This window comes from Lissotriton vulgaris, chromosome 8 (genome assembly GCF_964263255.1).
Source record: "Lissotriton vulgaris chromosome 8, aLisVul1.2, whole genome shotgun sequence".
Lineage (NCBI taxonomy): Eukaryota > Metazoa > Chordata > Amphibia > Caudata > Salamandridae > Lissotriton > Lissotriton vulgaris.
In genome coordinates, this window is record NC_141696.1 from 121,797,175 (window position 1) to 121,814,908 (window position 17,734).

Consider the following 17,734-nt stretch of genomic DNA (forward strand, 5'->3'; position numbering starts at 1 on the left):
TCTTCTGTGCTCACGTTAGACCAACACACATTTTTCGGGATTAATGTTTTCTTTCTTGAACCTCTTTATGTCTTATATGAAACACCTGTAATTGTTTTGATTTTGGCTTTGCACACAGTCTCTATATATTGACGCTTACCCCATATAACAGTATTTACCACATAGGTAACTCTTGTGACCTCTACCATCCACTCTGATATCTTCGGGTCAAGTTAACACTATATAAAACTCAATAAATAAATAAAAATATATAAAGTTCCCCCCATGTGTGCAATTCCATCTCCTGCATTATTCTTGGTGAAAAGCGATCAATGGCACCTGGACTTTGTCCACTCCTGCATTTCATTCCTATCCAAGGAACTAAATGTTGTATTCCCACTACATTTTTCACCCAGGAAGTCCAAGGTATTTTTTACTAACAGGGGAATTAGGATTTTGATAAAAACCCGACATGAGTTAGGGATAACATTGCACCAACTGAATCTTCAAGTGGTTAAGAGCCAAGGTCTAACCATGCTAACAACAATGGCAATGCTTACACACTTTCATTTTTAGCCAGGAACATGGCAAGTGTAGAGAGAAAATTGGGAACCAGACATGATCCCATTTTGTGTGTTCTTTTTTGATACTCTGTTTTCATTAAACAAGAACCATGTCAACTGCTTTAAAACATTCCATTTACCAGCCTTCCCAACTTTGTGTGGCCATCCCAGGGGGAGCTTGTCGATTTACATCTCTCAATGCTCAACGCCAAACTCTTCCTCTATGCAGGTGACACACCATTCTACCAGATTCTTGGACTTAAATTTGTGTCCAGCTTCCAATTGGGCATTGTTAACTTTCATAGCAACATTCTAATAGCAGACAAAGGTTATGTTTTGTCTAGCTGGATTTTGCCTTGGACTCAATTAAACCAAAAGGTGGCAATGTTGTGGGGGTGATTTTAATGTCCATCTTTGCCCCAGACCCCTCACGTGTATTCAGTTGAGGTGTTTAATTTTTCCCATGATATGCTTGGTAACAATATTTACCATTTGATGATGAAATGTAATATGTGTTTCAGCAATGAATGCAGCACTATGAACAACTTTTGTGGGTAAGGGTGAAGGTTCTGCAATTGACGTTATCCTATTATGTGCTAAATTAGCTAATATGGTGGGAGATCACCTATTATACAACCTCGTTAAGAGCGATTACCTTCCTCAATGCCTAGTTTTAGTCATCTCTTACAGAAAGGAGTCAATTTGTCCCACCAGGAGAGTCACTGGGATCTCCGCTCAAAAGAAAAAGGGTACCCCCATTTAGTGGGAGTTTGCTAATGCTGACATTTTCATATCACAATTGGTCATGGGAAATCGTAATTTGTTTGCTGTCTGTTTAGACTCAGAGGTTGATGGAGCTAATATAAAGAAAGCCTTCACATCTCTTTCAGAGGCAGCTTTCGGGAGCATTATGTAGGCCTGGGGGCCTCAAAAGAGAAGGGGATAGTGTGATGCAATATGTTCCAGATCCCACAAAGTGTTAATGGCCTCTCTTCATAAACAGCCTAGGACTGCCCCCGAAGATGCTAGTTGCTGGAAGGCCTATTAAATGGCTAACACATGAAGGAAAAATGCCCTTAAATTAAAGGCTTGGGAAGATCTTCAGGAAACATGGTTCAACAATGATTAGAAGGCTTTTTGGAACATTATAAATCAACCATTCCTTAAAAGCCCTGAAGAACCTGTGATTGAATATATGCCATATCTTGTTATGAATGGGATACTTTTTTGGGGAGGTCTCGCCATTAGTAAAGATATGGGACGTGATAGTGATCCCTCATACACAGTAAAGGATTATTTTCTCTCCAAATACTGCCCCAGACTGGAAGATGTGTTAGCTGTTATTAGATCTAGCCACCGATCAAAAGCTCCTGACCCAGGTGGGGTCCCTTTAAATCTATTCAAGAGTTGTCTTGATTTGTGGGCCCCCTTGTTAGAGTAGTAAGATTTTCCCCTAAGTTCCCATCATGGTCCGACTTGCTAATAGTTTAGATCTTCAATAAAGGGAGTCAAGAAGACCATAGTTCTTATCACCTGATATCTCTCTTTGACTCCATGGTGAAGTTTCTGGGCCATGCCTTACTCTCTCACCTTGAGTCATGAGCAGAGGAGAATTGTATGTTCTCAAATATCCAATACGGGTGCAAGAGAGGGTTGGGGATGGAAGATTAATGTATCAACATTTGCCTTCTTTTGGGGAAGTACACAGTGGCTACGTGGGAATCCTGGCACCTGAGTTTTATGGATCTGTCCAGCGCCTTTGATTGTGTATCCTACACTAAACTGTGGAGCATAATGGAAGACCTGGGCATTGACAGACCCATTATTAATACCCTCAGAGAAATATATAGTGACTCAAAAGCTGTAGTTTGTTGAAAGAGTGCTCAGAGACATTTAGGGCAAGTAGGGGTGACAGGTAAGAGTGTGTCCTTGCACCATTCCTATTCTCCCTCTATTTTCACATGCACCAGATTGGAAAGCGTCCAATCAAAGCCTTATTATGAGCTGACAAAGCTGTCACCATGGGCAGCACTCCTGTTGCACTGCAGCAGCTCTTAGATACCCATCACCTCCTTTTTAGAGGTGCTCGATATAAGGATCAATACTGTTACGTCCTTTGTAATGCCTTCTAGATATAGGAGGGACCTGAAACCAACCTTCAAGTTTCATGCTAGCACTGCAAAACACATGGATAATTTTAGCAACCTGGGAGTAACCTTTAACTACAGAGATTCCTTGCTTCCACAGCTAGAAATTAGGAACAACCAACTAGCAAGGTGTATTATTGCCGTTTTCTCCTTTGCTGCCAAATTGGGTAAAAGATTGTTTGCTCACATGCTGGCCATTTACCATGCACAATGTGTCAGTACAGCAATTTAGGGGTGGAGGGTTGCAGTATACAGGTGGCACCATCCTTACAGGTTATAGAAAATACATTTACCTGCTGCTTACTGGACCTCCCACCTTCTACCACCACCTTTCTTGTCATAGAGAGCTAGGGCTTTTATATCTTGAAGATAGTTTAAGGACACACACAATAATGCTGTGGCATAGGGTCTGGACTGATGAGGCCCTATATTTAAATAGAAAGATAATTGAGGACTGTTTGTCCCTGTCCTGGGGCTTAGACTTTCCCTGGCTGAGGGCTATCAGGAATATGGCCATGACCCTGGGCAGGCAGGACTTGTTTGAAGATATGTCAAGAACTGTTTCTATGGTGGATAAACAAAATGCCCAGGGCCATGTGCTATGTTCACCGGGACGATAACAGGTGGTCAAAGGTAACTGAGTCCCCCTCTGTTTGCCTCATACATGCACCTAATGCCAGTTTGAGCTTTGCATGGGATCCTGGGGATTCAACCTGGCCACACAAGTCACAAAAGTCACCCATCCTGGATGCCCCTAGGTTTCTAGTTTTAAAAAATGTACAGGGGGTGCTAGGTTTCCCTAGGTGCCAGCTGAACCAGGGCCCAAATACACAGCTACCCACTTTGCAAAAACACAGGTCAGTTCTGAGTGGAAAAATGTGATGTATCCATGTTGCATTTTGGACAGCATCTTGTAGGTGGCACTAGGCCTATCTGCACAAATGAGGTACTGTTTTTATTACAATAAATGGGGGCACATAGAACAGTAGGATATTTGTTATAACCAATTGGATTTCGCTGCATTTGTGCCTTCCAAATGTAATCCAGTGTTTAAGAAATAAGACATTTGAAAACAAAACCAGTCTAACTCATATGCACATTCAAAGATGTACAAATAACCCCTGCTCTTAAATTCCATATGATATGCCTATTTCAGAAATACATAGGATACTTCGATACCTATTTTTCACTCTACATATTTCACAATATGAATTGGTCTACAGTCAGTAGACTGTACAAAACCATTGTACGGTGTAGGTCACTTGTTGGCCCTTGGTACCCCGGGTTCTTGGAGAACCTGCAAACCTTATATAGGCCTACAACATTATGGCACATTGCTTTTGTAAATTGGCCATCATGACAACAAGTTGCAGATGCCACAAATGAGTTTTCAACTACTCGTTTTCAATGTGTCTATATTTTCAAACTTGCTTTCTTTGGGATAATAATGAGGGATCTACAGTTATGACCCCTTGTTGAATTTGTCAAGTTTTCAGCGGTGAGCAGTGAAAATATCGATTTTTTTATATCGACCTACACTAAAATGGAGATTTTAATATCTTAGGAAGAGAATATCGATGTCAAGAATATCGTTGAACAGAATATCGACCTTAAGGTAAATAATATCTTTTTTTTTATATCGAAGTAAGTAATACCGAAGTTAGTAATATCGAAGTAAGTTATATCGTTAGCAAAAATATTATTATTAATAATATCGATATTTAGATTAGTGGTGTTCATTTTAGTATGTATGGTATATGTACGTTTAACATTTTTTGTAATGTATTTTTAATATATGTATGAAATGTTTAGAAATTAGTAATTTTTTCATGTACATTTTGCGTTTGAGTATCAGAGCGGGTTGTGGGTTTATAGGGACTAGGGTGGTAAGTAATTTAATTATAATGAATTAATTATTATGTTTTTATTTATTGTTATTGAATATTAATGTTATGATGATGAATTATTAATCAATAATATATTTTTATTAATTGATTATTTGATCATTACATTAATTATATTTAATTTATAATTATTTTTTATTTATTGATATTGTTAATTAATGTATTGATAATTTATTATTAATTGGTAATTAATTTGTATTAATTGATTAATTGACCATTCAAATATTTATGTTTTTTTTATGTGTAGGGGTTGTGTTTTTAGGAGGGAATAGGGAGGGAAGTAATTTATTGTTATTTAAGTAAATATTAATTTAATTTTATTTTATTGGTATTTATTATAAATTTTTTAGTTGATTAATTTTGAATATGTTATTTATTTTATAAAAATTATTTAATTAATAAGTATGTTAATTTAACCCCACGCTATCCTACATTTTCCACACTGTTACATTCACTGGAGTAGGGATATTCATTTTAACCCCTATGCTATCCAACACTTACCCTACTGTTGCACTCACTGGAGTGGGAATAGTAATCTTTACCCCTACGCTATCCATAAATTTCCCTACTGTTGCACTCACTGGAGTGGGAATAGTAATTTTTCCCCCTACGCTATTTAACACTTTCCCTACTGTTGAACTCACTGGAGTGAGAATAATAATCTTTACCCCTACGCTATCCTACACTTTACCTACTGTTGCACTCATTGACGTGGGAATAGTAATTTTTTACCCCTTCGCTATCCTACACTTTACCTACTGTTGCACTCGCTGGAGTGGGAATAGTCATTTTTACCCCTAAGCTATCCAACACTTTCTCTACTGTTGCACTCCCTGGAGTGGGAACAGTAATTGTAACCCCTACGCTATTCAACACTTTCCCTACAGTTGCACTCCCTGAAGTGGGAATAGTAATTTTAACCCCAAGGCCACCAAACCTTCCCTACTGTTGCACTCACTGGAGTGGGAATAGTAATTTTAACCCCTATGCTATCCAACACTTTCCCTACTGTTGCACTCCCTGGAGTGGGAATAGTAATTTTTATCCCAATGCTATCCAACCCTTTCCCTACTGTTGCACTGACTGGAGTGGGTTAAGTAATTTTTACCCCTACGCTATCCAACACTTTACCTACTGTTGCACTCACTGGAGTGGGAATAGTAATTTTACCCCTACGCTATCCAACACTTACCCTACTGTTGCACTCACCGGAGTGGGAATAGTAATCTTTACCCCTACACTATCCAGAGCTTTCCCTACTGTTGTACTCACTAGAGTGGGAATAGTAATTTTTACCCCTACGCTATCCAACACTTTCCTTACTGTTGCACTCACTGGAGCGGGAATAGTCATTTTTACCCCTACGCTATCCTACACTTTACCTACTGTTGCACTCACCGAAGTGGGAATAGTAATTTTTACCCCTACGCTATCCTACCCTTTACCTACTGTTGCACTCACTGGAGTAGGAATAGTAATGTTTACCCCCACGCTATCCAACACTTTCCCTACTGTTGGACCGATAGGAGTGGGAATAGTAATTTTAACCCCTATGCTATCCAACTCTTTCCCTACTGTTGCACTCACTGGAGTGGGAATAGTAATTTTTACCCCTATGCTATCCAACAGTTTCCCTACTTTTGCAATCCCTGGAGTGGGAATAGTAATTTTAAACCCCAACGCTATCCAACGCTTTCCTTACTGTTGCACTCACTGGAGTGGGAATAGTAATTTTTATCCCAACGCTATCCAACACTTTCCCTACTGCTGCACTGACTGGAGTGGGTATAGTAATTTTTACCCATACGCTATCCAATACTTTCCCTACTGTTGCACTCACTGGAGTGGGAATAGTAATTTTTACCACTATTCAATCCTACATTTTCCCTACTGCTGTACTGTTTGGAGTTGGATTAGTAATTGTATTACCTCGGCTATCTAATATTTTTTGTATTATTTTAGTTATTTTAGTATATAATTAATATAACAAATGTTAAAAATATTTTTTTTCATTTGTTATATATATTTTTTTAATTTTTATTTATAAAATTTTTTATGTTATAGATGTATTTATAAAGTATATTGTTAAAATATATATATGTTATGTTATGTTAATTAATTTATAGAGCGCGTCTGTTACCCGTGGGTGTCTTGGCGCTATCTTTATTCCTGAGAGAGAGAGAAAACGAGTTGAACGGTAAAGAGGTAGATTTAAAACAACCAAGTTTTAAGCATTTTTCTGAATGGTAACAAATCCGTGCAACTCCTCAGATAATAGGGGAGCTGATTTCACAGTTTAGCTGCGCCCACCACAAAGCTTTTCCTGCCCCAGCGGGCTTTTTTCACTGGCGGTACTCTCACCAATTTTTGAGCTGATGAGCGTAAAGGACTAGTTGGTGAATACCATTGAAGTTGGTCCTGAAGATTGCGTGGTCCCTGCTTCTGAAGTGACTTAAAAACGTGGCACATGGATTTGAAGTGTATTCGTTGTCTCCCTGGCAACCAGTGAAGTCTACGGATTTCTCTAGAAATAGGGGAGAACTTAGGTATGCCTGAAAGCAGCCTATCAGCTGTGTTCTGCAGCATCTGTAGCCTATGCAACAGCCTCTCTTGGATGTTTAAATAGAGGCTGTTGCAATAGTCCAGGCTTGACATGACTAGTGCCGTAACCACCGTCTGTCGACTCTCCTTAGGCAGAAAAGGGAGGATTTTCTTAGTAGTTCTAATAGTGAACATTGTGGATGACACCATGGCATTGACCTGTTTTCTCATGTCCAATCTGTCATCCAAATAAACTCACAGATTTTACACATGTGTGGAGGGTATAGGCAGGGGTCCCAAAGAATCAGGCCAGCATTCTGGATTCCACATGTTAATATCATTCCCAAAAAGAATGACCTCAGTCTTGTCTGAGTTTAATTTAATCAGAAAAGGGGGTGGTGATGAACAGAGTGTCTGAATTGAGCAGACCACTCTTACCCAGTCCAAAGATCAAGGCTTGATCCATCACCGTTATTTATCTCACTGCCCCATCCCAGCTCAGAACCTGGCTATATGCAAATCAGTCTGTCCCTGGCCCAGTGCATCATGGGAACAGGGCAGACTAAACTACCAAGCCAATTCTTCACCAGAAAGGAAACAAGCTAGCGGGGACCGGTTTCTGGCATTTCAGCCGTCTTCGGCCCGGCTTGCTTGAATCCTGATGGTGCAATGAGCAAGTAGTTTAGTCTGCCCTGTTCCCATGATGCACTGGGCCAGGGACAGACTGATTTGCATATAGCCAGGTTCTGAGCTGGGATGGGGCAGTGAGATAAATAACGGTGATGGATCAAGCCTGATCTCTTGACTGGGTGAGAGTTTTCTGCTTAATTCAGAGACTCTGTCCTTCACCACCCCTTGTTGTAAATATTTTTGTCCACCCTAAGCGTGGAAGGGTATACTCAGATGTGAGTCCCTTGCTCATTGCACCATCAGGATTCAAGCAAACCGGGCCGAAGACGGCTGTAATGCCAGAAACCGGTCCCCGGGAGCTTGTTTCCTTCCCAGTGTAAGAATTGGCTTTTGTAGTTTGGTTTGCCCTGTTCCCATCATGCACTGGGACAGGAACAGACTAATTTGCATACAGCCAGGTTCTGAAACTGGGATGGTGCAGTGAGCTAAAAAACGGTGTTGGATCTAGCCCTGATCTCTTGACTGGGTGAGAGTTTTCTGCTTAATTCAGAGACTCTGTCCTTCACCACCCCTTGTTGTAAATATTTTTGTCCACCCTAAGCGTGGAAGGGTATACTCAGATGTGAGTCCCTTGCTCATTGCACCATCAGGATTCAAGCAAACCGGGCCGAAGACGGCTGTAATGCCAGAAACCGGTCCCCGGGAGCTTGTTTCCTTCCCAGTGTAAGAATTGGCTTTTGTAGTTTGGTTTGCCCTGTTCCCATCATGCACTGGGACAGGAACAGACTAATTTGCATACAGCCAGGTTCTGAAACTGGGATGGTGCAGTGAGCTAAAAAACGGTGTTGGATCTAGCCCTGATCTCTTGACTGGGTGAGAGTTTTCTGCTTAATTCAGAGACTCTGTCCTTCACCACCCCTTGTTGTAAATATTTTTGTCCACCCTAAGCGTGGAAGGGTATACTCAGATGTGAGTCCCTTGCTCATTGCACCATCAGGATTCAAGCAAACCGGGCCGAAGACGGCTGTAATGCCAGAAACCGGTCCCCGGGAGCTTGTTTCCTTCCCAGTGTAAGAATTGGCTTTTGTAGTTTGGTTTGCCCTGTTCCCATCATGCACTGGGACAGGAACAGACTAATTTGCATACAGCCAGGTTCTGAAACTGGGATGGTGCAGTGAGCTAAAAAACGGTGTTGGATCTAGCCCTGATCTCTTGACTGGGTGAGAGTTTTCTGCTTAATTCAGAGACTCTGTCCTTCACCACCCCTTGTTGTAAATATTTTTGTCCACCCTAAGCGTGGAAGGGTATACTCAGATGTGAGTCCCTTGCTCATTGCACCAGCAGGATTCAAGCAAACCGGGCCGAAGACGGCTGTAATGCCAGAAACCGGTCCCCGGGAGCTTGTTTCCTTCCCAGTGTAAGAATTGGCTTTTGTAGTTTGGTTTGCCCTGTTCCCATCATGCACTGGGACAGGAACAGACTAATTTGCATACAGCCAGGTTCTGAAACTGGGATGGTGCAGTGAGCTAAAAAACGGTGTTGGATCTAGCCCTGATCTCTTGACTGGGTGAGAGTTTTCTGCTTAATTCAGAGACTCTGTCCTTCACCACCCCTTGTTGTAAATATTTTTGTCCACCCTAAGCGTGGAAGGGTATACTCAGATGTGAGTCCCTTGCTCATTGCACCATCAGGATTCAAGCAAACCGGGCCGAAGACGGCTGTAATGCCAGAAACCGGTCCCCGGGAGCTTGTTTCCTTCCCAGTGTAAGAATTGGCTTTTGTAGTTTGGTTTGCCCTGTTCCCATCATGCACTGGGACAGGAACAGACTAATTTGCATACAGCCAGGTTCTGAAACTGGGATGGTGCAGTGAGCTAAAAAACGGTGTTGGATCTAGCCCTGATCTCTTGACTGGGTGAGAGTTTTCTGCTTAATTCAGAGACTCTGTCCTTCACCACCCCTTGTTGTAAATATTTTTGTCCACCCTAAGCGTGGAAGGGTATACTCAGATGTGAGTCCCTTGCTCATTGCACCATCAGGATTCAAGCAAACCGGGCCGAAGACGGCTGTAATGCCAGAAACCGGTCCCCGGGAGCTTGTTTCCTTCCCAGTGTAAGAATTGGCTTTTGTAGTTTGGTTTGCCCTGTTCCCATCATGCACTGGGACAGGAACAGACTAATTTGCATACAGCCAGGTTCTGAAACTGGGATGGTGCAGTGAGCTAAAAAACGGTGTTGGATCTAGCCCTGATCTCTTGACTGGGTGAGAGTTTTCTGCTTAATTCAGAGACTCTGTCCTTCACCACCCCTTGTTGTAAATATGAGTTTAATTTAAGACAATTACTGGCCATCCATGATCCAACTGCTTCCATACAATCGTGTAGCTTGTGGCTAACAGCCCCTTCTAGTCCTGGAAGGAGGGATACCACTATCTGCGTATAGTCCTCATAAGAGGTAAGATGGAAACCAAAAGATCTTATCAATGGAGCCAGGGATGATATGTACACGTTAAGTTGGACTTAATGATGATCCCTGTGGAACCCCACAGGGAAGTTGAAAAGGGGGCGAGTAAAACTCTCCAAGGGAGCTACTATCTGCCTTCGATTAGAGAGGAAAGACTTTAAGACCTTCCAGGCAGAGTTCTTTACTCCCCAGGCTGACAAATGGCCATCAGAAGATCATGATGGACCGCGTCAAACGCTGCAGAGAGATCCAGCATACTCATTGCTGCTTTACCTCCTTGATCCAGAGTTTTCCTAATCTCGTCAGTGGATTTTAAGAGGGTGGTTTCTGTACTGGGGCACTCAGGGAAGCCATATTGAGTACAATCAAGCACCTCAGCATCATGCAGGTATCTGCTCAGATGTCTATTAATCCATTTCTCCAACATTTTAGTTGGAAAAGGTAGGCGAGAAATGGGTCTGAAGTTGCGAACATCTGTTGAGTCAAGATTAGTTTTTTTTAGCAAAGGGATCAAGGAGTTCGTCTTCCAATATGCCGGAAAGCTGCCCACCCCCAATACTGTATTAAAAAAGTGAGTCAGAGCCGTAGTGAAAGCTTGAGGAATCAATTTGGCTATTTTAATAGGACAGGGGTCATATGCGGAGCCTGATTTTGCAGAAGTGTGGCAGTATCAGTGTTGGCTAACAGAGGGAATTCAGTAAAAGCGTTCTGCGGTTGTGAGGCCATGTTAATATCCATGCCTGGTTCATGAGAGAGACCATTGATGGCATTGTTGAAGGTTGAGAAAATGTCCTCAACTTTATCTAGAAAGTACCTGGCAATTTTATCACAGAGTTCCTGGCTCTCTGCCACTTGTGACGTATTTGGGTTGGCCAATTTGAAGACAATCTTAAAAAGTTCTTTTGCTGAGTTTTCGGCTAGTTCAATTTGATTAGCAAAGTATTCTTGCTTAGCCGTAAGCAATAGTTGCTTATATGCCCGTATACTTTCTTTATGTTTTGTTTTAGCTTCTGCCTTATAACCCTTCATCCATTCCTGTTCAGAGTGCTTACAGATACATGTATGAGCTTTTAGATTAGGGGTATAGCAGGGGGAAGAAGGATAGATTCTTTTAGGGTAGAAGCGTATTTTGAGGCGAGCTTATCTCAAGCTTCATTAACCCAATCATTAAATCTGGTAGTAGCCGTGTCAACCTCACCAACCAAAGAGGGCAGGAAGGATTCCAGGAGGTCTGACAAATCTTTGGCTTCAATCTTGTTCCAGGCACGTGTGTAGCTGGGCATTGTTATAGCTTTCACATGATTCTGTTTATCTAAACAGGCTATCTCAAATAGAATGGCAGCATGGTCTGACCACACTACTGGGCACACCTCAATGACAGATAACTGTGGGTAATTTGAGAAAATCCCATCCAGCGTATGTCCTGTCGTGTGGGTGGCCCCTTTAACTATTTGTAAAAGGTCTAGTCCATTCATGAGGTCTAATAATTCCTGTGTGTCTAAATCTTCGTCCGTCCACGCTCAGTAATAAATGCCACTTTTGCACCTAGATCTTCTATCAGTGCTGTGCAATCTGTGCTATGCTTGGTCAGCGACCGAGCGTTAAGGAGGATTCCTTTTATGCCCTGTGTAGTATTGTTCCTTCCGGCGCCTGTAACCTCTGGTGTCTTATCCCTTACTTTGCTAAACTAGGGCGTTGGAAGGTTGATGGACAGAACGTTGGGTTATCTATCGGGTCTTCATATAAGGAAAGGCAAGGACAGTTTAAACTCCTACCCACATTATTTAATCGTAGCAACCCACTTCTTGAATAAGTGTGTATTGGTTGATTACCTGGTAAAAAACTGGCAGGGGTCATGGCACTCGGGGCGATCCAGGTGCGGACGGGTGCAGACGGGCTTGCCTTTGGCATTCCTTTGGCGCGCCATCAGCGCACCCGCTGCAATATATGTTTTTAAAATAATTCTTAAAAATTATTAGTAAGTATATATATTATATATTATATGAATAGGTTTAATTTATTTTTACATTATATATATATATTACTTATAATTTTTAAACATTTGAAAATATTTTTAACTATGTTTATTTTAACTGTATGTATTATTTACTTTATTTTACATTCTTTTTTTAACTTAAATAAAAAAACAATATGTTTAACAACAATATTTTGAACATTGATAGTTTTTTTCGATATGTTTTGTACTTACCATAATGTAGATAGTATGTTGATATTCTTGAGTTTGATATTCTTGCTTCGATATTTTTGTAGGTCGATATTCTGATCTTCGATATTTTGTTAGTGATTTGTTTTCAGCAATATATATTTCTGGATCAACCATGGGTTTTACACTGATTTCCATCACAAACTTATAGTATGTTGGATGCACAAAAAATAGGAAAATGGTCTGCTTTTGAAAAGTGCCAAAATTCAGCTCTGCATGTTCCTGAGCACTGGGAAGATGGTGATATTATCACAGTAAACCGTTTGGTGATTCCATTTTAATGAAAAAAAAAAGACACTTTTATTCAGAGCATTTTTTCCCTATTTTTCCACAAAAAAAGTTTAACCACATTTTGTCCATTTTCTCGGTCCTCACCCAGGGAATTGACAAACCCTGGGTACCATTAGAATCCCCAGGATGTTGGAAAAAAGGACACATGTTGTGGATACCTTATGTGGACAAAAGGTTATGGCGGCTTAAGCACTAACTACCCCCAAATAGCCACAAAAGGGCTTAGGACAGAGGGGGTAAGGGTTGAAGGCCCATCAGCTGAGAAGTTAATGTCCATTGCTACATGTACACGTGCAAGAAAAGTTTTCTTTTGTTAACTGATGTGCTAGAGAGTCTCCCTGTATTTTACTTACAAAAGAAAACATTGATGTTTCTGTTCATTCTGCTTTTGGTGGTTTGAAATAATGTGTTTTTCCACTTATGTATATTCAGGGTCTTTGACATGGTTGATTACCACACTGGCAACCTAATTTAAGAAATAAACCTATTAATAAGTATACCTTAAACAATATTGAATTGATAGGATTGGGTTTCTCTCCTCCAACCTTGTGGTGTGAAGTTAAAAATATACTCTGTATATGAAGAAACAAGTAAGTCATAGTCCCAGCTTATTTGATAAATGCAGATGAGCGAGTTACTGATGTAGGATATAGATTTAGGAACCGATCCAAGAGCAAACAACACTTATGTTTCTCTTATTTCAAAATAACTTGTCATATCGAAGAACGTCCCCGCCATTCAATTTATTTATTTATTTTGACGTCATCATATTGTTCTGTGCAAATAGCATGCATCACAATTCTGTTGCCAAACAAAGATCCACTGAAAGACCGTGTAGATAATGAAAAAGCCAGCACGAGCAGTCAACCTACCTGCGGAGAGTTTGTCTATGTCCACATAATAGCGCAAAATGGCGGATCCCAACATGAAGGCGGCCCCGGGGCCCATGAAAGCCACAGCGTAGAGTATACCTTAAAAAACAAAACATTTTACTATAATTTCTACAGAGATTTCAAAAGTAGATTAGGTTTAGATTAACATAGGCAGTAGTAGACAAACTGGCAATGCAACACTCATACTAAAGCATATAGTAACATAACATTTTGATACCACAAGGATTTACATTTGGGCAGTGCTAAGTGTTACTTATGTTTTAACTTGGACCTTGTGGGTGAACTTTGGGGGATTATAGAATGTAATAGGGGACTCTACTTGATGGTTGAAGTGCAAGGGTGTTAGATTTATCCTTGCCTGCTACTGTTTAAGGAATACACTAGTCCTTTGTAGTCACACCTTAGAAATTGTGTCTTTGTACAGTTGGAGACAGGAACAATCAACGTTCTTGAAGCAGATTGCAGAGCACTACATGGGGCAGCATGCAAAGTTTGCATCCGTCATCGTGGTGGTGGCATCTGCAATTAATACTCAAATTGTGCTTACAAGCATTGCTGGTGCAAGGAATAGCGCAGTTTAACTGTTAAAAGTTTCACAATATGAGGAAAGTGAAGTAGGGAGCTGTAATGCTGAAGCCCTCCTTTGGACTCAATGTTAGTCAACCTTTCAGGAACCACCTTATGATGGGTGAATGTGCTGTTCAAGCAGGGTTTTCCTGATAACATTAAGAATTATAGAAGCGTAACAGTGAATTAAGGGGATGTTTTTCACCACAGGGGTCTGAGTGACATCAAATAGACAACAAGAGTGAATAGTGGGCAAAAGGACCTGGGTTTGGAGAGGTGAGGGTCTATAGAGCAGAGCAGAGTGAGCTCTAGAGCAACCGCTCACATCGCCATCTTGGACACGCCCCCCTTGTCAATGTCTTTTAGACATTTTGTACAGCAGCGCAGCTGCTGTGCAGCATGGCTTAAAGTTATGTAAAATAGCGCTGTACTGCATTACAGTGCAATGAAAAAAGGACTATGAGGCGGCAGCAGTGGCCGCGTTATACCATATTTTTTTCTTTCAGCCATGCTGCACAGCAGCGCTGCTGTACAGCATGGCTAAAAGACATTGACAGAGCCTATCTAGTTCTCGCATATTTAAGACCCATTGGCTTAGCCATTGCTTGTTGAAAATTGAACAAGCTATCATTTTGTCTCCAAGCATCCACTTGTCAGTTTTTGAAACAACATAAATAAATGCGATTCACTCTAAGGCATAAAAGTAAATTTGATTCCAAATAAGATTTGTGTCCCAAATACAAGCTTTTGATTTTTAGCGCATTCACATTTGGTCCCTGAACATCAATATTTCATCATTCACCTGTGCACTACTGCCGCACATGTACCAATCCTGGCATGCATGCCCAATCATCACTATCTCTATCAGGAAAGGAGTCTAAATTGATATCATGCCACTGATGACCACATATATTGTGGGCATCAAATGCCATGACTGCCCAGTGATCAAGGGTCTAACTGTCCGGACGGTGCGCAACTCTGTGCGGGACACAGTCAGGGACTTAGGCAAGGACTAGTAGCTGGGTAGAAAAAGTAAGCAGAAAGAGTACAGCATCGCCCAGGATCACACAGGCAGTCTGAGGAGAAAAGAGAACCAAAGGGGAAGCCTGCACAAGGGAACAAGGTGGTGGAGTAGCATATTTCTACTGTACCCTTTTACATTGATAAGGCCACATATATGTGTGTACCTTTGGCCTTATGTATTTGCGAGATTCAAAAATAATCAATACACTTGGTGCACTAGTATAGATAGTGCAGTAATGGTGTGCTATACCATGAGTGTGTGTGTGCATTAATTAATGTGTTCCTTTACAGACACAACTGGATTGCTAATAATCTTTATCTATAGGCTAATATTGTATTGGGTGAGCTAAAAAGCATTTTAATGAAGTCCATTCGCCAAGGGTTAGAAAAGAATGAATCATGCGTGTGTTGATGTTATGCCTATTACGTGACCAGTTTTTGTTTCAATTAATAAAAGTATATGCATGTGTGAAAGTACAATATTTATAAATAATGTGCATGTTATTGATACATTTAAAGGATTAAATGTGCGCTGCACGATGTACATGCTTTTTGAAGTAACCTGCTAATTTAGCTTGACTGTGGGCCTTAAGCTTACAGTTCGGACATTTAACATTGTCATTGAAAGCTGTTTTTGACATGTTTTCCATCTTTCAGGTAATCCCTTTCCCTCTTGGGCTACAACAAAGGTCCATTGACCTAAGAAAATCAAGAAGGATTGGCCCAGAGCATTCTCAATGGTTAAGACACAGAAAGGACAGTCACTCAAGAGGTAATTTAGCCTTCAGAATATCTAACCCTCAGGACTGATGTGCAAGGCACATATAACAACATTAACAATGAAGGGAACGTGGGGTAAAGCAATCGGGAGCTCCACACGGTAGGACTGAAGTTCAATAAGTTCCTCACCCACAATTGCTGTTACAGATACTGACTACAAATACCCACATATAGGATATATATGCAAAGGCAGGGTCTGTGAAGCTGATGCCTATGTTGATGTTATAAAAGTAACTGTGAACAAGAAACACCACCTAGGTTGTCAGCTGAGCCCACAGATCCTGGTGATCATACAGGAACATGCATGGAGCTAACAGCAAGGGGATAGATCTAAATACACAGCCAAGATAGACAATGAGCTAGCAAGGAGGAGTGCTTAACAGGAAAAGAGGGGAAACAAAGCGCACACTTGGCAGAAAGCAAGTAACACACATACAAGGAAACTAGAATAGGAATAGGAAAATAGCAAACTAGGAACTAGAACAAAGGTAATGGGAAGAAAAGCAGGGACTGGGAAAGGGAAATACAAGAGAGAGAGGCTTCAAGGGTGCACTACATAGTACTGATTAAGATATCAAAGAAGTAAGGCATAACTAAGGTTCAGGAGTCGAGGTAGCACTGAAGGCATGCTAGTTCAAGAACAAGGAATAGCTACAGAATAGGAATCAAGGTAACTGCAGGTAGTGATAGTTCAGGGACAAGGAATAGCTACAGCATAGGAATCAAGGAGTCAAGAGAGCACTGCAGGCAGTGCTAGTACAGGAACAAGGAATAGCTGCAGCTCAGAAAACAGGGTATCAAGGTAGCACTGAAGGCAGTGCTAACTCAGGAACAAGGTTTCAAGGTATAACTATAGTTCAGGAACTCAAGAAACGAGAATATCGAAAGCTCAGGAAACATGAGCCGGTCTCACAGGAACATAGCTATAGTGGTGAACACTGGGCTGAAGGGAGCCTGGGCTTAAAAGAGATCACACTAAACACATGCATGAGGTGTGAACAGGCTAGCATCAGCCAGCCACAGGTGTGCTGAATTCCTCCACCATCTTTGGCCTGCAGGGGACGAGATGAAGCAGTGAGCAAGGGACCTGTAGGGAATGGAGTTTCAAGTATGAGCAGACTGGTTTCCACAAAACATTGCATGGATTAGGAATAAATGGCAAATTCCAAGTAGCATCCAAATGACTGGAAGTCAGAATATGCATGCAGGGGAGGGTCTGGAAGCTTATTAGAACACTTGAAAGTCCCACAATTCAGACCCCTGGTGTTGGGCACGAGAACACAGGGAGCAAGTTGTGACAGTAACACTTGCCGTCAAACCTACCCCAGTGTGCCTCTGGGCTTCTGCGTCTAGGGACCCCTCTTAGTAGTTAGTAGTAGTCTGGCCACCAACTTGACATGCTTGCATACTAATCTCAATGAAATGCTAACAACACAACATTAAAAGTGAAAATAAGGGGCCTGAAAATTTGCAGTGGTTTATAGCATTTGACCTTGACCTGACCTTCTCTAATGTAACTATCAATGATGAGCAGAGGTCCCCCTGTCATATAGATGGATGGTGTGGAGGTGGTCTTAGCATGTATATGTGTGTAGTCCCTATCTTGGAAGTAAGAGCCTCTCTTTGCCTTTTCCCTTGAAGTCAGACAGTTTGCATTACCGCAAAAATAGTGAAAGCAGCAAAAGAGTCACAGGCGGTTGTAGGGACAGTGCAGGTGAGGAACACCCATAA

General features: G+C 41.3%; 1 protein-coding gene across 1 annotated transcript in view; it reads right to left on the reverse strand.

The window, feature by feature from the left end:
- The window catches only part of LOC147693576 (solute carrier organic anion transporter family member 2B1-like), a 426,250-nt gene that overhangs the window by 209,219 nt on the left and 199,297 nt on the right, over positions 1 to 17,734 (reverse strand). The window contains exon 6 of the mRNA XM_086933806.1: positions 13,613 to 13,711. Within this exon, the coding sequence (XP_086789932.1) occupies positions 13,613 to 13,711 (99 nt within the window). The remainder of the gene's footprint in view (positions 1 to 13,612; positions 13,712 to 17,734) is intronic.